Source organism: Gallinula chloropus (genome assembly GCF_964237585.1).
Source record: "Gallinula chloropus genome assembly, chromosome: 11".
Taxonomy (NCBI): domain Eukaryota; kingdom Metazoa; phylum Chordata; class Aves; order Gruiformes; family Rallidae; genus Gallinula; species Gallinula chloropus.
The window spans coordinates 1445947-1470999 of NC_140096.1; the positions used below are offsets into that span (position 1 = coordinate 1445947).

Consider the following 25053-nt stretch of genomic DNA (forward strand, 5'->3'; position numbering starts at 1 on the left):
CTCCCTGTATTCTGAGATGTTTTATCTGCCATTAAGCTATACTGTAGAGTCTTGTGTTAAATTAGTATATTCTGCACTTGAGAAAACTCTTCCAGGTTGTAATTTTATTTCCTTTTTAGAATATTTTGAAAAATATTAACAAACATTTCCCAGGGAATATGCAAACCCTAATGCTAGAGTAATAACAGTACAATATTTACTTGCCAGATACCTCCATGAAAAAGAATCAAGCCATCATTTCAGCTAATATCTTTAAAGAAACCCCTCTTCCCTTTTTTTTTCCTCCTCCCTCTCTGCTCCACTAGCTGAAAAGCCAATAAAAAATTTCTCCACCTCCTACACAGTTCAGAACAAGACCGGTGTGCATTTCTCCTAGGCATGTTTGGAGACCCAGAAGGGGATGAAAGTAGTTAATGTGCAACGGGAATCTTACTTCCAGACACCAATCTGTACCTTTCTACTGACCTTGACGATATGCTGCCAGCTGAATATTAAACCATTTTTCTGATCCATTTAAGCCCAGCCTGAGGAGAAGAAACAGTTAAAGAAATGTCTCAAGTATACTTGCATTCAGCTAATCAGACTTGGTGTGCATCTGCAAATGGTACAGAACTGAAATCAATCACTGACAATGAAACCACAAATGAAAAATGGACCGAAGACTCCTTTCCAGGATTAGAAATACTGTGCACAATTTATGTTACATATGCTGTGATCATTTCAGTGGGTCTCCTTGGAAATGCTATACTCATCAAAGTCTTTTTCAAGATTAAATCAATGCAGACGGTTCCAAACATCTTCATCACCAGCCTGGCGTTTGGAGACCTCCTGCTTTTATTAACTTGTGTGCCTGTAGATGCAACACGTTATATTGTGGATACCTGGCTCTTCGGAAGGATTGGGTGCAAGCTGCTGTCTTTTATCCAGTTAACCTCAGTTGGAGTGTCAGTGTTTACCCTGACAGTTCTCAGTGCTGACAGGTGGGTCTGATGCGACTGATTTGCCAGGACAATTCATAAAAGAGCAGAAATTAGCATTTTGCACAATATTAAATGCCACGTTGTTATAGGTTAAAAAAAACAACCCCCAACCAACAACCAGCTCTCCTGTTTAATTTTAAAATGCATGTTAGGAAAATGGGAGCAGTTCTTTTGAATGGAGTCAAGTGAGAAAGCCTCTGTAATACAAAGTCTTGTGACCTTTTATTAGCTTGAAGTACAGTGCAGGGTGGGTTGTGTGTTTGGGGTTTTTTTTCCTCAATTGCACAGAAAAAGAGAAAAATTGCTTAAGGCAGGGAAAAGACAGTATATTGGTGCTATCTAGTGGTGTACTAAAGTAGTCAGGGAAGATGAAAAATTAAACTGTAAATGACCGAGTGGGAATCCTTTGTACTGAGCACTCGGTGTGGCTCTAAAATCCTGGAACATAAAAGGTTGGCATGTGGGGTAAAATGCCAAACACCACCCCCCCACCCCCTCCACCAGAATAGGCTGGGGGACAAATGGATGGCTTTCATGATTTGATGGTTCTTGTGATACTATCATAATTTTCAGCTTGTGAAGAGCTTAGTGTGACATGATGCGATTTGAATGTTTTATATTACAGTTCTTATAACTTTTCCAGAGATGTTTTAGCCCTGAGGTCCTGAATTTAAACTCAGGTTACAGCAGCACTGTTAGTAGGGATCTGTGTTCCCATCTGACTGCTGTCAGGAGTTGCTGAATGGTCAGTTTTCTGTGCACTTCTTCCCTAAGGGAACTGAGATGAGATTTCAGTTCAACCAGCACCAGTATGCCAAGGAACAGAAAAATCCACAATGAGTTTTAATATGTAATACTTAAATAGGTATTCAGAGAGAAAAAGATTTTCAGCTTGTGTGCCAGCAGTTGTGGACTGTTTGTAGACAGCAAGTAGTTAATGCGTCCAGAATTTAAGCAATACTGTACTCCTAAACACATCAGCCAACACAGGAATGGCCACACCAGGTCAGATCAAGGGTCTGTGAAAGCCAATACCAGCCTTCAGCAGTGGTAGTATAAGGACAAGAAAAGACACATAGGAAGAATAAAAACCATTATCCAACGTGGCACTTCACCCTAAGCCTGCAGATGACCTCCTGAGCAGATGTGGTTTCTGTCTGTTTAATAACCTCAATGGATTTCTCTTCTAGATCTTTGGCCAGCATCTTGAACTTGTCTGGCAATGACTTTCTCTGCCTGTTGCATAAAGAACTCCTTTTGTTTTTTCCCTTTGCACGTGGCCCTGGCTCTTGTGCCAGACAGACAGTGATCCCCATCCATCTGTCCAGGCTACGTGCATTATACTCCACCCTTAGTGTGGCTGTTTTGGGTTAAGCTGTGCAGAGCAGCACATAGTGTTCAGGTCTTGCATGAATCTGAGGCAACTGCACAATGATCCCTTTTGCTCTCCAATATTTTCCTAGTAATTCCTAACATTTTGCTTTTTTGTTGGTTTTTAAGAGGACTGGTGGAGTTTTTTTACTGCTGCTGAATATTAAACTGATGCTTTTGCTCAGCGGTGTATCATAGTTCCAAGGTCTTGGTCCTGCGTGATGTCATTTCAGAATCCAGCACGGACTAGATGACCTGTAAAGATCCCTTCTGATCCCAACTATTCTATGATTCAGATACTCACTTCTGTGTTTACTTCTTCATGCTAGAGGTTATATAAGCATTCCATGTGACAGTTCCACAGGGAAACTATATGTTAAATGTCCTGAGAAAGCTCAGAAAGAACATCAGTCATGTGCACAGTGCCAAACGATTGTGTTCCGGTGTGCTAGAAAAGCTCAAAGTCAATAAAAATGGTATTTATTTGATGAACAGCAGCCAACTTGCAGACCAGACCCTCAGCTTGTGCAAAATGGAATGACTAAGCTGTCTTATCCTCTGGATTCTTTTTCACTGCTTTTCCTTTCGTGTCAGTCTTGTGTCCCCCTTCCCTCGCCCCTGGAGAGGTTTCTTTCTTCGGTTATCACTGCTGAGGGTCCCTGATGCTCCAGGAGCAGGATGTGCTGCCTCCTCTGCTTCATCCACCTTTGTGGCAGTTGGTCTTTTTCCACATCCCGTTTCCACACAGATTTTCACACATCTATAGCTTTACCCAGATTTTTTTCAGCTGTCTGACTCAGTCCACACGCTGCAGAATCACAGCCATGAATCAACAGCCGTGTTGGCTCCTGTTTTATAAACATGAATGAATACCGGAGCATTACTTTGAGTCAGACCACTGTACTCAGCTGGGGCCTTAAGAGCAGAGAACAAAGGCAGGGTGTAGATGCTTGGGCTTGTGTAGTTATTAAATAGTTAACTGGTTTCACACCTTCACCAGTTTTGCATACTAATTCCCTTATTTACCTTCCTAGGCATGCCATAAAAATACGCCCTTACTGATGCTAAGCCAAACAGCAGACGTCATTTTACTCAGGAAGGCTTTAATGACAAGTCCCCCCAGCCAACTCATTAAAATATATGCTGAAAATTAACTTTCACATTTCCATATGAAATTACAAAGCCTTAGTATCTGTTTCCTTTTTCAAGATGAATCGACCACCCTTGGTTTAGTGAGATGAGGGATGGCTTTATCCTCCAGAGGTTTGCATGCCAGGGCTTGCATTGTAACTGCATTTCTTCTGACAGTGATGTTGGTTTTAGGTACAGGGCCATCGTTAAGCCCTTGGAACTGCAGACTTCGGATGCGCTCCTGAAGACCTGCTGTAAAGCTGGCTGTGTCTGGATCATCTCCATGATACTTGCTATCCCAGAGGCCGTTTTTTCAGACCTGTATTCTTTCAGCAATCCTGAGAAAAATGTAACTTTTGAGGCATGTGCCCCCTATCCTGTATCAGAGAAGATCCTGCAGGAAGCTCACTCCCTGGTTTGCTTCTTGGTGTTCTATATCGTACCCTTAGCTGTCATTTCTGTCTACTATTTTCTTATCGCCAGAACTTTATACAGAAGTACATCCAACATGCCTGCAGAAGAACATGGCCATGCCCGTAAGCAGGTGAGCTATCATCAAGCACTAACTTGTCTGGTTCTCCAAAAGCTATCATGCTGATTGGGTCTGAATTCTTGAGTGCTAAACCTTCACCTGAGAATAAGAGTAAAAAAAACTCCATAAACTCAGCCCTTATTAGCAATCTAAATTCAACTATTTGCTCAAGGACATGCTTATGACTCATTAACTTAATTGTGAGCATACAGGCTTTCCTGAAGAGGTATGGGGTTTGTTTTGCTTTAATATGAACCGATAAAACTCAGGGGTTAGAAAGCTGAATTGTAAACACTGAATCCCCATACGTGTGATCTGGTACCTTAACTGAATTTTTAATTTCTAGCCTGGATAAGATTGCCATGTGACTTATAACAGAAAGGGGATGTGCTCTGCACAGAAAATACTTTGTTTAAAGAAATTGTGCCATGGATTTATTTGTCTATTGGTTTATTAGTTGGGGCTTGGGTTTTTTTTTTCCATTTTGCTTTCTTGGTCACTAATGCATTTAGACTTTTAGACTCCTTTGAAAATAAGCACCAGTGACATAAACGTGTTCCTAACTGCTATTAACACCAGCTCTGCATTATTTTCTTGTAGATTGAATCCCGCAAGAGAGTTGCAAAAACAGTGCTGGTGCTTGTTGCTTTGTTTGCCTTTTGCTGGTTGCCCAACCACATCCTCTACCTATACCGCTCTTTTACATACCATGCTTCTGTAGATGCTTCCACCTTTCATCTGATAGCTACTATTTTTTCCCGTGCCTTGGCCTTCAGCAATTCCTGCGTCAATCCTTTTGCTCTTTATTGGCTGAGTAAAAGTTTCCGGCAACATTTTAAAAAGCAAGTCTCATGCTGCAAGGCCAAATTTCACAGGAAGCCTCCCAGTGCTACCCAGAGTAATACACCTACCAGAGCCCTGTCAGTCACGGGCAGCACGCACGGCTCAGAAATCAGTGTTACGCTGCTGACAGATTATAGCATCACAAAAGAAGAGGAAAGCGTTTAGTCCACCTGGGATGAAGAAGGACAGAAATTGAGCCTTTGCAATGAAATCACTCCTACCAGGATCCTGGAAAGACATGCCAAGCTTTGCCCTGCCTCTGAAAGAGCTTTCATCAGGAGTTCCTAATTTAAAAAAAATATATACAATAAAGAAATCGAACTGTGTGGGGGAAGAAGCTGCAACAGCGGAACTTTCAAGCTCGAAGGGATTGTTCATGTTCCCAAGCACGAACACTGATGCCTATCTGGAATTCCGGGACTGGGCAGGACAGGACTCAGCACAGCAGGTGTGAGAATTGGCTGTGAGGATGGTTTTGTTCCCTGTGACTTGCTCTTTGACTTGTGACCGAGAGCTACTTCTGTCAAGTACTTGCATTTAGGGCAAGCGAGCAAGACCCCATATTTCAGAACACCATCAACCAGTCAGATTTTTTTCTTTCTTTCTTTTCTTGCCCCAAATGTTACCCATTTGTAATTGCATCAAATAAGCATCCTGAAATGAAAAAAAGGTTTGCTGTACAGCATGGTAAGCCAGAAAAAGCAATGTGGGCCAGACCCACACTAGCCTTTGCTTTGCCTGTGACTTTGAAACTCTGGGTGAGAGCAGCCTGCTGCACAAGGGGATGCCCTTCCCAGCTCCTCAGGGAGTCAAGGGAACTGGGAGGTGATCATGTCTCTTAAGGAGTTACAATCATTTTTAACCATGCTTGTAAAAGTCTTTGTGGTCAATGGGTATAACGTCTCAACAGCACGGAGTTCTTTATTGTTTCAGTGATTTAACACCAAGAAACGGGGGTGGATCTGTGCTAGAATTCCCTAGGAATTACAGTGCTCTTTTGAAGCAAACTGCTCAAATGTCCCCTCTTGCCTTACTCTGCTCTGTCTCCTGACTGGTCTTAAGTGCACAAAGTGGATTTCTCTCAGATGCAACTGTGCATCCAGTCCATGGAACGAGGCTAGAGCGACTTTGAAGTAAAGGCCCCAAAAGCGTATGGCCTGAGGGTCAGGCCGACCACCTCCCTCCGCAGATCCACCCCTGCCATAGTGCATGTGGTCACAGCTAAGTGCTCTGCACACTGTCAAGCATGCTGGGAGAGCTGGATTTTTCTCCTGTACTAATTTCCTGTTCTCCAAGTTATTAAAGCCCTATCCCTCTTTAATATTAGGGCAGTCTTTTCGAGATAGGCCTTCTCATTTCAGACCCACTGGCTTTACGACTCTGAGGCAAGTCAGATCATGGGCAACCTCTGCATCCCTAAAGCACTGCTGGCAGGGTCCATCTTCCCCTCAGGGCACACAGGAGGCAAGTTTTCCTACCCCACATTGCAAAAATGTTGAATTACATTCATTTTTATGCATTTTGTGTCCCCTGAACTAAAACTTTGTTCTGCGGGAGTTGGTGATAAAACCCCACAGATTTGCCATCGAAGGGACTTCTATCTCAAAAAAGAATTGGTGTGTTGAAGTATAGAAAAGAGGTTGCAGCACGTGAATTAAACAAAACAGTGCTGCCAGTCACAGAAGTTTCAATTTTAACTGACCCTTGGAGCTGTAACACCCCTCCAGCTGCACAGAGCCCCTAACAATAAACACATGGCGGGAAGTCCACCCATCCATGCACCATTATTTGAGTTCACTGTAAGAAGAGACAGTCTGTTTGCAGACTCTCTCTCTGTTGCCTGCCCTAATCAGAATAATAAAACCAAACTATAAATCCCAAGGGCACAACCTCTGTCATCACCTTAAACCAGTTTAATGACAGTCCATTTTAATCCCATCAGGCAGGGCCTTACTTTACTGCACTCTTCATGTTACAGGCTGCAAGGCCCTAATTGTCAAATGGAGTCTCCCTTTTATGGTACCAATTGTACACCAGGATAGGACCACTGAAATAGATGGAAATATAACAGCATAGAAACACAACGTATGGCAAAGCAGACTCCAGAGACTTTATTTTACTCCCTTTGTCTTAATATAACACATTCCCTGGTAGTGAGCTATGTACTAATGTAACAAGCATATGCATTGGTATTTTCCCCTTCTCTTTCTTGTTAACGGAGCTACAGGGTGAGCCTGAAATAACTAAAGAAGCCTACACACTTAGGAGCCTACTTTTATCTTCCTGGATTTTACCACAGGGAACTCTAAACAAACGAAAAATCCATGAACGTTACAGTTCCTTACATCATCCTTTTTTCTAGCTTATTAAAGCCTTTGGAAAACAAATCTGCCCCATGGGTCTGGAATTCACAATTTGCCTCTGTTGGAGGCCATATTTCCCACTGCAAAATCCTTGGCTACACCTCACAGTAGCCCTTAAAACCCAATTTCTTAATTTACCATTTTCCTTGCTTTGCATGCAGCTACTTCTTGCTTGTGTGACTACTCTCCAACTCGATGGTCTATCTATTGCTAATATATCCTGGTATAAAATTGGTGGGTTTTGCTATATGCTGTCCATGTTCTGGTTAAAGGCTGGCAATATTTCAAGCCATAATTTAACTCTTCTGTGTACTTTATGCCTTTATAATTCTGTACTTTCAAATCTTCATGATGTTGCATTGGAGTGGTACACTGGGCAATATTTATTTTTATCTAAACAATCTGATATTATTCATCCCAATATAATTATCTATAAAAATATCTCCATGTTACCATGAGTGGTTTTAGGGGAAAAGGGCTGTTTGCTTTGCTGTCTTTTCTCAGTGCTCCATAAACCCAGTTCTTTCACCCCTAGGTAATACAAGTGTAATTCTATAACAGCAAATAGGAATAATGTCCTTCTACAGAAATATCAAGTGATATTTAGCAAAGAACAGGCATGAATCATTAGGGTTTTACTATTTATATCCACAGTGAAAGAATAGGTAGAAAACAGGCACAAGATACCGAGAGGCAAGGCTCCATCAAAGGTCTTGTTCATGTGGAGTCTCACTGAGTAAATAAACACAGTTTCTAGGATGTATATCTTTTACAGTTTGTTTCGTGAATGAGATGTACACATTAGCAGCTTTAAGACATATAAATGTAATGACTATTGTTCACGTTAACAACAGGTTCAGTACCAGTACTCTGATTTGTGCTGTCACTATAAGATGTTGGTTTAGTTTTAAAAAATAAAATTAAAAACCCCACAAACCCAAATAAAAACCATGTCAAAGCATGGGCATAGCATGAGACTGCATCTCCAGCCAAAGCACGGGGCATTAAAGTCAGTTATGAAATGACAGCCATTTCAAAGCTCACCCTCCTGTTTTCAGAGCAAGCTGCTTTATTTTCCATAGTTAAATATGGGCTGCCCACTGACACTCAGGTGCTTCTGCTAAGAATATTCCAATTAAATATAATATGTAATATACTAGAATAGCTACAGCACTTACACATTTCAATTGGTGGTACTGCCATACAATAAAACACAGCTTTAATTGGTGTTTAGTTACAGGCTCTACCACAGATGGTCCCCTCGGTGCAAGGTGAACTGTATTGTGGAGTTTCCTTTGCCAGCGTAGGAAAGGGTCTTGGATTCTCAGCACATCTGGATCTGGTCCTGTCCGTTTTCATACCATGAAGGCTCCTCTTCACTCTCACTAGTCTGAGTAGCAGTTACAGGCTCCAGCCCCAAGGAAAGCCCAGAGAGGAGTAATCTCTCTGTCCCTAATCACTACTTACAGCTTCCTTGATTTAACATAACAAGAAAAGCATTAACTCTTTACCTAATTAAGAATTAGCCCATGAATTGTGGTTGCTCTCTAATAAACAGTGAACCAGCACTTTTGGAAAACCAAGACGTGGGTACTTTTAGTAGGCTGTGTGTCTAGACCAGCAGTCAGTTCAGATGAACCAAAACTGTATTTTATGTTACAGAAAAGACAGACGCAGACATAAAATTACCACACTAATGCCTCCTTTTAATGCTGGCATTTTGTCAGGTTTTAAAACACCATTTCTTGGCAGCTTAGACTGATCTGAGCTGCGTAACACTCAAGCTCTTCGCACCGTCCCCAGAACATGCAGCTTGTGGCAGCAGTGCTTGCACAGCTATGAATGACATCGTTTCTAGGATGGGATTGAGAAGAAAGCTGTTTTGACCACCAAAAATAATGAGTTTTCAGATGAATCAGGTCCTTGAGCTGGCTCACCGTGCCGTTTTACTGAAGAGATGATGGTGGCAACACAGTAAGCCGTGCTGTCACAGCTCTCGACACACATGCTGTTATCTGGGGAAAGTGTGAGGGAATTTGAGGTAGTTTGTCCTCAGAGCCACACTAAAGCGTGCAGATCAGATGCACCATGTGCTCTCACTTCCATCAAGCTGAGGTTAAATTTGGATCTCCCACTCCCCAGGCCAGCGCCCCAGCGACTCGCTGTGGGCAGTTCTGCACACCAGGGAGATCTCCACTGCGGGCAGGGTGCTCGCTGCATTGACTCAGGTTGTGAATGTGAAAACCTGCCACAAGCAAATTAGCGGTTTCAGACTTAAATCGTAGTGCTCTTACAATGTTTAAGGTTATGATTATCTTACTTCCAAATGTCTATCCAATTCCAATTTTCTAAGTAAGCACAGCTTATGTCAAGCCTCTCAGGCTCCTTCCCAAAATCCAATACCTATTTGGGACCTAATACAAATGTCTCTTAAACTGTCAACTTTATAAGTGACCACAAATCAGTCTTTGGACAACTATCGTAATTGCCCTGCCAAGAGAAAATTCTTGAAGCACGAAATGTCATTAACTAGGCTGGGTGTTCTCTGTGTAACAGCCAAAGGTTACTAGAAGTCTGTATTTATATCCCCGGCAATTTCATCTGACAGTCTGCTGACCAGCCAGTTAGCTGATGTCGGTCTCTCCCTCCAGAGCTTCACAAGCTCAGTATCGTGTCTTTGATTTTATTATCATTCCCGTCTGCAGGACAGTAAAGATGGATTTGTTCCTGGAATACTCATTTCTAGACAACTTCTGTATGGAATGCTATTATCACTGCTGAGTGGAAGGATTGCTTTGCCACTGGCAACCAGCCCCTGCTAGCTTTGGTGGGGCTGTTCAGCTAAATTTTCATTTAATACCTGGGGTTTGTGGCTCTAGGTTAAATTTTGCAAAATAAAATCCAAACAGTGTGCTTCTCTGTCCCCTAAATAAAAATAAGCACTTCAAAATACATACTTTAGGAATTCAATTCGATGTAAATATCTGAATCACACGGTGAAAACCACTAGAGGGCACTGAATGAAGGTCTTTGAAAAGAACCGACTAAAATAAATTATTTAAAATACTCAAGTATCCACAGATGGATTACTAATTGCAGGCTTTATTAATCCAAACCAATTTAAAAATTTTGCAGACAAGCCCCATCCCTTGCATTGTACGGAGGTACCAACCCTTTCTGAAGGGTGTGCTGTCACACCCATCATGGTGCAGCTCCTTCTCCAGGAGCCTTACTTGGTCAAACCATTCACACCAGTAGCCCGTGCCAAGGAAGGTGGAAGAACTAATGTGAATTTTTTCTTTGCATTTAGCACACCATTTTCATGTCATTTGTTTTTTTCTTTGGCTCTAGTAGGATGATGAGAGACTTTCAGTCGCTGTGCCAGATGACGACCAGCACAGCAAGTGACAGCAGCGTATTCAGTGCTGTCCAAGGCACAACAGGGCGAAGTGCTGCAGGAAGCACGCTCAGTGCTCCCACCTGGAGCCCTGTATCTAGTTCTGGGCTCCACAGTACAAAAGACTGGGATCTCTTGGAAAGAGTCCTGTGGAGGGCCACAAAGACAATTAAGAGCCTGGAACATCTCCCCTGTGAGGAAAGACGGAGTGAGCTGGGGCTGTTCAGCCTTGAGACAGGAATACTGAGAGGGGATCTGATCAATGGTTATCAATAGCTGAAGGGTGGGACACAGGAGGACATGGGCAGCCTCTGCTCAGTGTCTGTGGGGACAGGACAAGGGGCGATGGGCTCAGTTGGAGCACAGGGAGTTCTGCATCAATATGCAGAACTTCTTCCCGGTGAGGGTAAGGGAGCCCTGGGACAGGCTGCCCAGGGGGTGTGGAGTCTCCTTCTCTGGAGAGATTCCAGCCCCGTCTGGATGCCACCGTGTGCGACCTGTCCTAGGGACCCTGCTTTGGCAGGGGGGGTTGGACCTGATGAGCTCTGGGGGTCCCTTCCAACCCTGACAATTCTGTGACGCTCTGGATCACGCCCCTTAGCCAGGCTCTGCCATGCGAGTAACACTGCAACGGCCCCCATGGAGGCTCATGGAGGCACAGCTCCTCCCTGAGGGGTCGAGGGGCTAACCACCCCCTGCCAAGGGCCTGGCTATGGTGAAACAGAGCTGCAGGCGAAGGGAGAGAAGCCAGGCCCCACCAGAAGCAGAGAGCAGCCCCGTCACCACCGCCTCTGGCCCGCCCAAGCCCCTCAGCGCGCCGCGGAGCTGCGCCACCGCCCCAGGCCTCAGCCCGCCCAGAGGCGGGAAAATAAGCCCCGCCCCCTGCATGGCGTGCGCCTCCTCTCCATTGGCTCCACCGCCCGTCACGTGATCCGCCAGCCGGCGGCTCAGTGGCTGCGGCGTAGGCAGGTGCGGGAAGGGTTAAAAAACAACCCACCCCCTCCGTGCGCGAGTGGGATGTTACGTGCGGTGCCACTTCCGCTCCTGCGCGCTGCGGGGCTCTGGGACGGTCACCGGCTGCGTGAGGCGGAGAGGGCCCGTGCGCGCCCCCGCCCGCCGCTCCCGGCTGCGCGTGCCCGCGCGCGCCCCGGCCCCGGCGCCGAGAGGGGCGGGGCGAGCGGCGCCTCAGGCGGCGGTGCGGGACCCGGGCCCCGGCGCGGGCGGCTCCCACCCCCCCGCCGAGCTCCACCGAGCGGGCCAGGATGAGCGGCGAGGACGGGAACGAGGAGTTCTACCGGCAGCTGCAGCTCCAGCAGCAGTACGAGGCCGAGCCCGGCGGGGGCGAGGGCGAGGCCGACCCCTTCACCTACGTGGACCCGGCCGATGGGGCGGCCTACGAGTGGGACCGGGAGAAGAAGGCCTGGTTCCCCAAGGTGGGTGCGGGGGGCGCCTCGGCGCTGCCGGGGGGCCGGCGGCCGGGCCCGCCCCCTCGGTGCTCCCTCCACCCTTCCCGCGGTGAGCAGCGGCCTCCTCGCCTGGCCGCGGCCCGCTGTGGGGCGGCTCGCGGGGCGCCTCTCCCTCCTCCTCTCCGCACGCCGCCCGGGGGCAGCTCTTTCCCGCCGCTCGCCGAAGGAAGGGTGGGAACGAGGAGTGGCGGGTGTCGGTCTTCTCGCCGGGGAGGTGTCTCCCTTGCCGGGATTCCTGAATGAGACGCCTGCTCCTGAGCCTCTGGAGCGCTGGAACGCTATTTCCAGGCAAAGCCACGGCAGCTGGCGTTGTCTCCATCTCTGACCTAACCGGCTGCTCTCTGTTTGTGAGGAGCTGGGGGTTGGCTTTTCTCCTTGGCTGTGAACCTGTAGAATTGCTCGGGCCGGGCATGAAGTCACAGTTGTATTTGTGGATGTGTGGTGCTGCCTTTGGCACGTTTAGGTTTCTTTGTCACGGTGGCTGTGGGGATCTTTGGCTTTCTGTTGGCAGCAGAGATGTGAACTAATCCGATGAGAGGCCTAGGTGAAAACAGAGCAGTATATTCCTTTTATTACCCTCTGAAAACTACGTGTGTGTAAAGATATCTTGTTCCATCCCCTTGGTTCTTGGAAATGCACTTGAAAACTAAGTGTCTTTGGCATAGAAGCATCCCACAGAATGGAAACCTACCTGTTACAGCTTTCCATCTTGTTTTGTTTTTTTTTAATTCAATATTTTAAGTATAAAAATGAACTTGCTGTAACAATGTGGTGGTTCAGGGTGGGAGGGAACATTGATTTAAAGTGTTAAGGAAGTCTACTCATCTGCAGGTGAAATGGTACTATATAACAATGAATGAGCACAATTCATTAACTTGCAGATATCAAGGCATTTTGCAGCATATACATAATAAATGGAATGTATGAGTTCTTATTCATGGCAGTTCAGAGAATCTGAGAATGATGCCCATAGTGCCAAGTTCATGTGTGTGTAAACCTAGTAAGGTCTCCATGTAGCAGGTGGCTTTATAGAGGAGTAAAACCTGTGAAAAATCCAGACTCACATAGTGGAGCAGCGGAGACCTGAGTATCCCTGGCTCCCTGTGGAGTGCAATATTCAGTAGGCACGGTAACTTTTTAAAGCCTTCATTCTTTCCCCTTTGTTCCTTCCCCTTTTCCCCATCTTTAATTTATCTCTTGTCCTCAGGAGCGTTGGCCTTAAAGGCGTTTCTTATCTCAGCTTTCCTTCTTGGAGAGCAGATGACTTAAATGAAGAGCTGAACAGATTATATAGGAGTATCAAAGTTCATTAGTAGATATGATGGTAGTGGACATTGTTAAGGAGTCGTTGTGAAGGACCATATGTCATGGATAGGTCACCGAGCCAGGTATTATGATATGTCAGGTTACTTTGTTTTACTGATGATTATTCAACAGAATGTTTAACCAAAATAGGTCTAGGAGATCGCAGGAGCCAGGAGTTACAGTTCTTTCTCTACTCTGTGAGCAGTAACAAAATTCCTTATCTCTGTTCTCAGACAAAAGATTAAAATATTCTGGCTGGTCTAATCATCATCTGCAGACTAGTGTCATGCTGCTACTCTCCTTTGGGAATGGAGAGCCTGCTGAACTTCTATCAGAGCACATTTCAAAGCAGTGCAAAAAGTTAATTATGTTATTGGTCAGCGTTCCTCAGGAAAATTTGGAGACAGATATTTAATAGAAGTGATCTCAACTTTGTGTGTTACTTGATGGGTTGGCTTTTTTCCAAGTGTAATGTATTCATAGATGTCAGCTTTCTCTCGTCCTTCACAGACAGAGCACAAATCACATGTTGAATTCATCTGCCTGCCTTCATCTTGCTGTGAAGAACACAAGAGGCGGGATGCCTCCTGTCAGTGTAGGGTGTCTGTTCTTCATTTGGTTAATCTATTCCTTTCCATTTCGGTGTGACCGGTAGCCAGTTACACGCTGGCATGTCCTGTGGTATTGTATTTCTTTTCCTATAAGCTTAATTGCTCCAGACAGTACAAGTGTGTGGGTATGGAGAAAGAACTGATGTCTTTCTCTGGTGTTCTCCACCAGAGCTGGGTTGAAGCCCCAAGGAGGAAATGCTGTGAGTTTTGCTTTCCATGCAGGCATGGTACAACATGGAAGGGGTGGCTGACACCCCAGAGGGCTGTGCTGTCTTTGGCAAGGCTTGGACAGGTTGGAGAGTTGGGAGGAGAGAAGTTTAGTGAGAATTAACAAGGGCAAGTGTAGGGTCTTGCATCTAGGGAATAAAATCCCCAGGTACTGGTACAGGTTGGGGACTGGCCTGTTGGAGAGCAGCGTAGGCGAGAGGGTCCTGGGGGTCCTGGGGTACTGCAGGATGACCATGAGGCAGCAATGTGCCCTCATGGCTAAGAAGGCCAATGGCATCCTGGGGTGTGTTAGAAGGGGGGTGGTTAGTAGGTCAGGAAGGGTCCTTCTCCCCCTTTCCTCTGCCCTGGTGAGGCTGCACCTGGAATATTGTGTCCAGTTCTGGGCCCCTCAGTTCAAGAAGGACACAGAACTCCTTGGAAGAGCCCAGTGCAGGGACACCAAGATGATGAAGGGAGTGGAACAGCTTCCTTATGAGGACAGGCTGAGGGAGCTGGGCCTCTTCAGCTTGGAGGAGACTGTGGGGTGACCTTATTAATGTTTATACATTTGTAAAGGGTGAGAGTTGGGAGGCTGGAGCCAGGCTCTGCTCAGGGATGGCAGCGACAGGACAAGGGGCAGCGGGTGCAGCTGGAGCAGAGGAGGTTCCATGGGAATATAAGGAGGAACTTTTTCCCTGTGAGGGTGACGGAGCCCTGGGCCAGGCTGCCCAGAGAGGCTGTGGAGTCTCTTTCTCTGGAGACATTCACACCAGCCTGGATGTGTTCCTGTGGGATTTAGTCTGGGTGATCCTGCTCTGGCAGGGGGGCTGGACTAGATGAGCTTTTGAGGTCCCTTCCAACTCCTAATGTTCTGGGATTCTGCGACATAAGTGCCACTGAAAGCCTTCATACTTGGATGAATTGATTTATGTTTGCAATAATGCATTTTAATTGGAAGTAGCTGTGTTGGTATATATGGTAGGATGGGGAAAAAACCCTTTGTTGTTGGCTGGCAAAATCTGACAGTCTGTGGTAAGTAATCTACTAAGAATAAATGTAGGTTTATGTGGGAGTGTTATTCTCTGTGAAGTTGAAAAAGTCCACTGCAGGAAAGTGGCTAGCTGCTGCAGGTTTAATCACTGATTCATCGGTAAGTCCTCTGACAAAAATGAGTAATGTTGTTCACCAGAAAGTTTAAAAGCGGCTTAATTCTCTGGGTTTTATCAAATGTGAAACTAAGATTTGCTAGGATCATTAGTGTGAAATGTCATGAACCTGAATAGAACACATAGTCATCTTTGCTGGAGGTGGTTGTACTCTTTCTTGACATTATCTTATGTCAAGTCTGTAAGAGCAGCCACTCGATTTCCTGGTCAGGGTGTTTTGCAGAGGTTCAGTGTAGGGGCTGTTTCATGCTCAACTTTTGAGTTACACGGGGCTCCACAGCACATTGCATTATTCACAAGTCTGTTGCTGTCAATTCTGCATTTTTGATTTGTCATAATAAAAGCTTAGCCTCAGAACCTCGAGCTTCAGATCTCTGTGGAAGATGGGAGATTGCATTATTATCATTAACGCTACTGTTCATTGTGCCACCCTCTTAAATAGCTTAGTGACATGAAGTTTTGTTCCCTTTTGAATACAGATGAAGCAAGTGCAGCACAGGTCACAGTCTGATAAAATTTTCAAAGGTTAAGGCTCAGCTTTGGGAATAAATCATGTCAGAGTGTTTAACTTCAGTATATATTTCACAGTGCAGTGATCCTAGCAGAATCAGCTGTGATGTATTACGTCTTTGCATGTTACTGACAGTGACTAGTATGAAAATTACCGTTGCTGGAAATACTGGGAGTAATTTGTAGAGGGGTTTGTTTTGGCTTCTAAAAGATAGACATTAGGCAATTCTATAATGTATCCAAATGTAGTCTCTCACTGGAAAAGAGCAAGCTAATTTATCTTTAAGATAGAAAGTAGAGTATGTGGCCTTATAAACTACGTTAAGATACATCTCCCAAGTGCAATATTTATTGTCTGTCAACAGAAATGTGTGTCATGTCTGAAAATGTTTCAGTGAAAAGGCAGATGCCTACAAATCTCAGTCATTCATCATCTGTGGATAAGATGTTGGCTTACCTTCAGCGTCACTTTCTTCTGCATGGTTGGATGCACTTGGTTTCTGTCCTTTCTGAAAATCCAATTTATGTGGACAGACAGTTTTACTTGAAAAAAGGCAGAACTTATGAAATGTTCAAAAGCTTCATGTGCTGTATGGAATTATCATGTTAATCTAGTTCAGATAATGCCTGAACTGGTTGTTCTTGTGTGTTTGGCTTTGCAGAGAAGGGTTAGAAACAGTTTTAAAATGCAGTTTGTTCTTTTCTGTGTTGCCAGATAATGACCATCGTCTGACTAACAGTGACACCCATACAAACCCGAGTCTGCAGTTCTTCAAAACTTTGATTTCATTTTCCTAATGTCTTTTCAGATAACAGAAGATTTCCTGGCAACATATCATGCTAACTATGGCTTCAATGCAGATGATACAGACAGTTCATCTGCTTCTGGCACAGCAACTGAAAGTAAGCAACCAGTAAGTTCTAAGACATCAGGAACACAACCATCAGCAAATGAGAAAGGACCACAACAAACAGATCCAAAACAAAAAGCAGAGAAACGGAAGCTTGAGCCAGGTAAGTGACAAAGGGTTTCCCTCTGTGTAGGCTGCAGCCTGAATAGTACTGAGTGGAAACTGGCAATTGGTCAGTCTTGCCACACACTGCAAAGATACAGGTGGTTCTGGAAATTTCCAGAACGATTTCAAAATTGTGTAGTACTTCATAGGTATCCTCTTAAGCCTGTATACAAAGGGGAGAGGGGGGAGAACCTGAAGTGTGTTCAGAGCTTTTTCCCTGTGAGCAAACAAAAATTCTTAGGAATCTGGTGGAATGTGAACGTTGGTGTATGCTCCTATGTTTAATATTGGTGTAACTGAATTAAAACTCTTGCTTTTAGGATGGTTTCATGTTGAAGAAGACAGAAACACAAATGTTTACGTGACTGGTAAGTGATAGTGTTTACTTAACTACTTTGAGCTGGAGATGGTAAGAGACCTATATATGTCTCTGACTTCTCATTCAGTCTACAACTTACGAGCTACTTAACTTTATGTTCCTGACTGCATAATGTCTTGGTGACCTTTAAATTGCAGATGTGGGAAAGCAGTCTAAGGGACATATTCCATGCTTTTATCTTCTGAATGTGACATTTTGGGAACTGTGTCAGCCAAGCCACTTTTCTTTTTAAAATAAGCTACAACCAAGAAAAACTTGCTGTGAGCTCCTCAGGAATAGATTAATTAGAACAAGTTTTTAGTAAGATAAATCACAGAAATTTGCACACTTGAATTCTCAAAAATCTACATCCAGGTCAAATCAGCAGGGAACATTCACATAATGTTCTTGTCTGTTTCTCTGGGTGGTTTTGTTGTTGGGTTTTTTTCTTGTCCTCAATTCAAAGTTCAGACTTTAAGAACTCCATACATTATCAATTGCTTTTTCTGGTTGAATTTTTGGATGGAGAAATGTCCTGGTTTCAGTCAGGATGAAGTTAACTTCTTTTGTAGCAGCGGATGGGATGCTGTGTTTGAGGGTTAAAATGAACACAGTGCTGATAACACCCTGATGGTTTTAGTGGCTGTCAGACAGTCAAGGACTTTCTCAGTTCTTCATATTTCTCTATTCATGAGAAAGGAGAGGATGAAGCCAGGACAGGTGACCCAGACTGGCCAAAGAGAGTATTCCATGCCAGTTAAAGGGGGGCTGAGGAGCAGGAGGCTCCAGGACGTGTGGTTTTTGGGGGACGGTCGGGTTCTGGGACAGCTCCGGGTGGCACGGTCTGAGCTGTGGGTTCAGTGAGAAACTGTGTTGGGTATCAACAGTTTCATCTATTTTTTTGCTCTAAAGTCCTGTTAACATTGTTATATTTGAACTTTCTGCTATTTTAGTAAACTATCCTTATCCCAACCCATGGGCTTTTAGTTTCTTGGTTTTGGGGTTATTTGCCCCTTCCTTTCCCTTCCCTTGCCTCTCACCCCCCTCTTCCCCTGCTCTTTTCCTTTAAAGAGCAGGCAGCTGTGTGGATCTCGGCTCTCAGCTGGGGTAAAACCACTACAAGAAATTAGTTGTATGTTTGTAGGTTGGGTGGTTGTTTATTGTATCCAAACCCTAGAGGTGCAGTGGAACTTAAAAGTTGGGTAGAGTAGTTGTGTTCACATAGGCTGTTGTGTCCATTGCAGGAAAAGCTCTAGGTCTGCATGTTGAGGAGCACAAAGATGTTGCTGTGTGTTACACCTATTAAAAAGTAAAAGGATTTCCAAAATACTGGTCCCAAGAGAAGTGGTTTCTTATAGTGTATGTCAAATTTCACCCTGAAGATCAGAAAAACATAGTGAGTTTTTTGCTTAATGATGATGTTTAAAAAAAGGAACATAAGTGAACCTTCTGTTCTAATCTATTTTGCAGGTTTACCTCCAGACATTACAAAAGATGAGTTTGTACAAGTCATGTCAAAATGTGGTATCATTATGCGAGATCCTCAGACAGAAGAACACAAAATCAAACTCTACAAAGATAAGGAAGGAAATCTTAAAGGAGATGGCCTCTGTTGCTATCTAAAGGTCAGTGGTGTACTGAAATAAAGCCTTCCTTCCTGCTGAAGATTACACGTGGCCGCTGTTTCAAAATCAAGTTTAGAAGATTTTTGAAATCTCTAAAGTGTAACTGAGAATTTAGGTGTCCGGTTTAAACATCCCAGAAACTCCAGTTTATCTGCTTGTGCACCTCATTTGTTTCCTCTTATCTACCCCCACTCCCCCCCCATAATACCTGCTTGAACGTGTCTCTGCATGCTCCTGTCTAGGGTGGCAGTGATTATGGGGTGAAATGGGGGACCTCTTCACCTTTTACTTTGAAAATATGCCACTGTGTGCCCAAGAATGCAGAAGTAGCGAGACGGGAAGGAACGTACCATAGTCCTGGCTTGGCAGGCTCTAGTTGAGAGCTGGTCAGGTTCAGAATTGTTCCTGTGTTCGGTTAACCTGTGAAAGTTTAGGCTGTGGTATGGTTTCCTTCATGTGTTTCACATTTGGAAAGTTAATGCTTGCAAATGCAGTCTGCTTTAATTCTGCAGGAAGCTCCAGGTAGTTCAAAATCAGCTGCCTCGTGGGGCTGTTCAGTGCAGGAGTGTAAAGGGAGTCTCCAGACTAAAGGACTTCTAGGAAAATGTGAAAAATTACTTAAGAGTCTGAACATCTGCTGTTCCTGACAACATCACACAAGCTCCATAGAAAATCAGCTTGCTTGACCATTGTGGATTAGTTTCTGTGACGTGTTTGAATGAAATGTGTGCAGTTGCTTTTAGGGGCTTTAATCTGTTATACATTTGGTGAAGAAATACTTGGTTTTGGTGAAGAAAGCATTGCCAGTTTGACTTGGAAAAGATATGGCATTATGGCTTTCATGACAAGGAATTGATTGTTAGTGCAGTATTCTTAATTAAAGATTATTGGAATAATTTGATCATGCTGTGTGCTTTAAAGCTTGCTTTCTGCTTTATCTTCAAATAGAGAGAATCAGTCCAACTTGCATTGAGACTTCTGGATGAGGCTGAAATTAGAGGCTATAAACTGCATGTTGAAGTTGCGAAGTTTCAACTGAAGGGGGAGTATGATGCAAGCAAAAAGAAGAAGAAATGTAAAGACTACAAGAAGAAGTTGTCTCAACAGCAGAAGTTTGTATTTTTTATTTCAGTAAAACATTGTTTGAGTTCTAAGTGATATTAGTAAAATGCCACTTTCTTTGAAATAACAGTGCTGAGTTATGCAAAAATTGAAGTCCTATCTGACAGCAAAATGGGTTAAATGATGCACATTTGGAGGGGAGAAACTCTAAATGTTGTTGTAATGAACAACTTTGTGATTGACATGTTAAAATAATACACAGGGAACCACGGTCCTTTCAGTTATAGATGAAAATATTACAATTCTGGATAGACTTTTTTTCCTCAGTGTGTGAGAGCGTGCAAGTCTCACTCTTAGAAGCTACTAAGTCTGTCCACCTATTGTGTGCATCATACCTCACTAGGTGCAAAGAGATGCTAACTTCCATGGAAATAAATGCTAAAAAATCTCTGTAGATTCCCCCAGAGCTCTCTGTCTGGTATAAGATATGCTAGTTTGTTTTTTTCAGTTGTAGATTGATGCTTTTGTCACTTAAAAACTGGGTTTTTGCCTTTTGGAACAGAGAAGATGTGGATTAAAGAAGAAAGAAGTTTAAGTATATAGAACTCTTAATGCTTTAATAAAAACAGCATTATACTAAACATTTTAAATAACTATGGCAAAATACTTTCACATTATTAAAGGGTGCAAAGTCTACTTGACATCCTGTCAACTGAAAAGTAACTTGAATTGGATCTGCCTAAGAGATACACTACCAGTTCTTGCTATAAGAAGTCTCCAGTATGGAGAGAAGTTTGAAACTAATGAATTTACACTTGACAATAATAAACTGACTTAAGTTGGTGTTCCTTTTGAGTGGAAGAGCATAATTAACTTGTTGCTGTCTTCACTGGAAATCTTAAGTTTTATTCAGCTGAAGGGGCAGATGCAAGAAGGAACTTGGATTTTCTTTTCCTCTTAAGTATAAGACTTTGAGGTTTAGAAGTGTAACAGTGTGTTGTGTTTTATTAATAAGAAATGAAGTAGACACTTCTATCAGTAGTATCACTTTTTGTAAGAAGGCAAAGTCATAGATCCCATGCACTTGAGTCGTGTTGCTGGTTTGTGGCAGTGGCTCTCTACACTGTAGCATGCATCTTGCAGCAATGCCTGTGTAAGACTCGAGGTGTTCTTGCATGTCTGGTAAAGTTTCCCTGCTTTTATTTAAAGGGAATCACAGATCTACCTTTTTACAATAGAAGTTTTCTAAAAATGGTAAAATACTGACATTTAAATTGTATTTGACAGCAGGTGGTTCCTGTAACTGAGCTGCTATTAGTAAGGATTTAAAACTTGAAGATAATTTTCTGTGTTTAAGCAAATGCTTTGATTTTAAAAATAATTTATATCCCTTTATGAGCATATAAGTACCTTAAAACCTCCACTGCTTTGTAGAAGTGGTAAAATTGGATGATTATTGCATATTTTAGAAGAGTAGCTTACCTCTTTGTGTCAAAATACATGTTGTAGTTGGTATATTGCAAGAAATGCCAAATTAATGATTTTTTTTCAACAAATACTTGTAGAAACTGAAGAGAGCCGCAACAATATCTTCTTACTGTTGCTTCATTTCATTAGACAGCTGGATTGGAGGCCTGAGAAGAAAGATGGGGCAACTCGAATGCGACATGAGCGCATCGTTATTATCAGGAATATGTTTCACCCAAAGGACTTTGAGGTAGGAAGATGCACTTTGCCACTGTAGATTGTGCTGTTCTACTTAATACTGTCTGAACTTTTTGCCACAAGAATTTTAACAGGATTCTAGGCAAATGAGAACAAAATCAAACGTACTGTTTGGACAGGGTTTTTCCTTGTGTCGAGCATCTGTTTAAAATTAATTCATTTGTTTCTAAAAAGCAAGACAGAGATGCATGTTTTTCAGATTGGCCTTTTTCACTGTGTGTGTCCAGACAATACTCCTTTTTGGGGTGGAAAGAGGAGCAGACAGTCACTGTTTGAATGGAGAAGCCAGCACAAAAGCCTTATTAATAAAAGTAGCATTTATTAAATTCAAGTAAGGGCTGTCTGCCAACTCCCAAGGGGCTTTGAAAATGCAGCATAACAGCACTGAATTGATGAACTTTTAATAGATTGGCAGATGAATTCTGTCAGTGACTGAGCAAAATAAAAGCTGAGAAGTGCTTCCATTTAATCTCTGTGATTGCATTGCAGGAGGATCCCCTGGTGCTAAATGAGATCAGAGAAGACCTGCGGACAGAGTGTGAGAAGTTCGGTCAAGTAAAGAAAGTTCTCATATTTGATGTAGGTGTTTTTTACAGGTGGTGTTTGCAATACTGATACAATGTGAAAATGTGTGAAACTTTTTAACATTCATTAAATATGAGTGGAGCATTTATTTGATATGACATGTTTATGTCTAGGAAACTTGACCTAATCTTCCACTATTTTTAAATCAGCTGCTTTGGAAATTAATTTCTAAATACCTGTCCACTTCAGAATGTGTGAAGGCAAACCCTTAACTCTTACCAACAACTTGGATACTTGTCACAGTTTTGAAAGTTTATACATACATTTATTTGTAGCTTAAACTAGCTGAATTGTTTCTTTTCTGTGTGCAGAAAATCTGTTCTGAGTACCTGTAGAACAAAATGTGTGAACTTGCAAATTGACTTTTTCATACATAAACATGTATGGGCAGGGTGGAGATATATCCTGGTGGATTTTTGTTAAGACTGTCTAAAAGATCTTGGAATTGGTACATGTTTTATAAAACTGTTAAAGGAAAGTTGTCTCTTGTTACAGCGACACCCTGATGGCGTGGCTTCTGTGTCATTTAAAGAACCAAGTGAAGCTGATCTGTGCAAGCTAACTCTAAATGGAAGGTGGTTTGGTGGTCGTCAGCTGAGTGCTGAAACTTGGGATGGTGTAACGGATTATCAGGTAGCCTTTCATGGTCCTATTTCATCAAATATTTATTCCAAACTGAGAATATGTTCCAGTTTGAGAAGTGTTTGGTGTTCCCATGGCCTTCCCACCTGTGGGAAGCTTGTCCAAAGCTGCTAGGATGTCTCAGAAAAATCATGCTTAATTATTCAATTCAGAAAAAAAAGTTTAAAGGATGTGATTGATGTTAAAAACTGTGTGCTGGAGATGTCAACTTAGAGCATTAGTCACTAGATGTGCAGATCAGTAGCTCAGTCAGACGTGGCCTGTTGAAGTCTTGAGGTATTACTGCAGTATGAATGTTTGTATAACCTTATCTGTGCAAGTAACGTGTTTACAAGTAGAACTTTGTAATGATGCATAAAAATGTATCTTCAATAGGTGGAGGAGACTGCAAGAGAGAGGGAAGAAAGGCTCAAGGTGTGGGGATCGTTTCTAGAGGATCCCGATGCGAAGGAGCAGCAGCCTGCATCTGATCCGGATACCGCAACAAGTAGTGTTGAGCTGCCTGAAGGCAGACAGCCTTCAAAGGTTAATGACACATCTAAGGATGTAAATGATGAAGCCCATAAGAGGGAGAATAATGGTGAGGGCATTAATGAAGATGGTGCTCCATCTACAGACAGCAGCCTTGCGGGCAGTGATGTTGAAGCAGATACATAACATCTTTAATGCTTTCTGAAAGCATGGGTTTTAGGGTGGTGTTTGAGTTTATCCCTCTCTTTAGGGTGACTGCAGACAACGTTCATATGAATATATGCATATTAGAATGTCATCAACTGTGTGCTTTGAAGTTTTCATTAAAAGCAGTATTTAATGAGATTCTAAAAGTTTGTATTAATTGGCTGTTCAGGTAAAGTAACTCAAGTTGCCAAGAATGCAGTAAAATTCATCAGGCTTCTTTTGTTCTAACTATGCTTGTCAGTGTTTCATTATGTAAGTGTGAAATATGTTCCAACCCTTAAGTTTATGTAACTATATGTAACTTAAGTAATGCAAAGCTATTACAAGATTTGTGGATTTTACTGTTAATTTTCCTGTACCCCTTGGAACTTGGTATCTCATCCTTAAAAATTAGTCTTGTCCTGAGTGCTTCAGATCCTTTTGTGGATGCTGTGACACTTAGAGAGTAAACACATTGGATAAGTTGCTATGTATTAAGTAGCAATTGGTAAGAGTTGTACCAAGTTGCAAACCTAAAGGAAGTGGAGAATAGACAAGGATGCCACAGCCAACATCAGGCAAACTGAATGAAGGTAGATTATTAAATCACAGCATTCAGTAAGTAACTTTTTCCTTCCCCTCCCCCTTTAGATTTTTCTGTTGATGCTTAGATTTTTTTTTTTTGTTGAGGCTGGAATTATGTCAAGGAGACTAGAAATGCACGAGTACACACGTTCTAGGACAGAATGAAATGAGACTGATTTCAAACTCTCATGATCTGTATGCATTAGGTATGAGAAATAGGCTTTTGATTGATAGGTTGGCTCTGTTAAGTTTTTACTTTAATATTAGTGAGGGGTTTCATTTAACTCTGTTAGAATGATGAGCGTGAGTTCTCATCTACGTTTTGGTTTAGACTTACGTGCTCTCCAAAGTGAGGAGGATCTCCCATGTTTCATAAAAGCTTTTGGCAACTTGAAATACAGTTTGCTGTGCAAAAGTTAGAATACTTGAAAAAACACTTTCAATTAGTGTTCTTTTATATGGAAAACACAAGTGCTAGCCCTCTTAGAAATATTTCCAGTAGAAAGGTTTAGAAGACATTCTAACTTTAGGTATCTTAGTAAGTGGCAGACTTTCAAAATAACTTTGGGGGAGCTGTTTTGGGGATAGGCATTCTTAATTTCAAATCCCATTTTTTTGTTACCTTAGAATGTGGATTTAGACACTAAACAAAACGTCGATGCTAAACTCCTACACGCCTTTCCTATGGATGGTTACTGGTACACATCTGTAAGGAGGATCTTTAGAATGTTTAATTCATAGAGATTGCAAGAAATCATAGATGCTAATTCTTACATTTCCATCTGGAAGTATTCAGAATGATCTGAAAATCAATGTTTTAAAATTTTGTGCTCTGAAGTCTTTTGTACCCATTTGTTTTGGCTGTTTGGGGTTGTTAATAGTAATTGATAAGTATGGGTAGCTACACCAACCAGAG

At 42.9% G+C, this 25053-nt stretch overlaps 2 protein-coding genes across 2 annotated transcripts; both read left to right on the forward strand.

Annotated features, from left to right (window-relative positions):
* Window positions 1–549: 549 nt before the first annotated feature.
* Window positions 550–5022, forward strand: BRS3 (bombesin receptor subtype 3; the record flags this gene model as incomplete). The annotated part of the gene is made up of 3 exons (XM_084269153.1): window positions 550–980; window positions 3675–4026; window positions 4615–5022. The coding sequence occupies 3 exons, from the start codon at window positions 550–552 to the stop codon at window positions 5020–5022; spliced, it is 1191 nt and encodes a 396-aa protein (XP_084125279.1).
* A 6857-nt stretch (window positions 5023–11879) lies between these two features.
* Window positions 11880–23737, forward strand: HTATSF1 (HIV-1 Tat specific factor 1; the record flags this gene model as incomplete). Its single annotated transcript, XM_084269350.1, has 9 exons — window positions 11880–12050; window positions 16692–16896; window positions 17219–17266; window positions 18727–18881; window positions 19830–19997; window positions 21565–21660; window positions 22158–22247; window positions 22749–22886; window positions 23271–23737. 9 exons carry the CDS (start codon window positions 11880–11882, stop codon window positions 23550–23552), a joined length of 1353 nt encoding a protein of 450 aa, XP_084125476.1. The 3' UTR covers window positions 23553–23737.
* Window positions 23738–25053: the final 1316 nt, after the last annotated feature.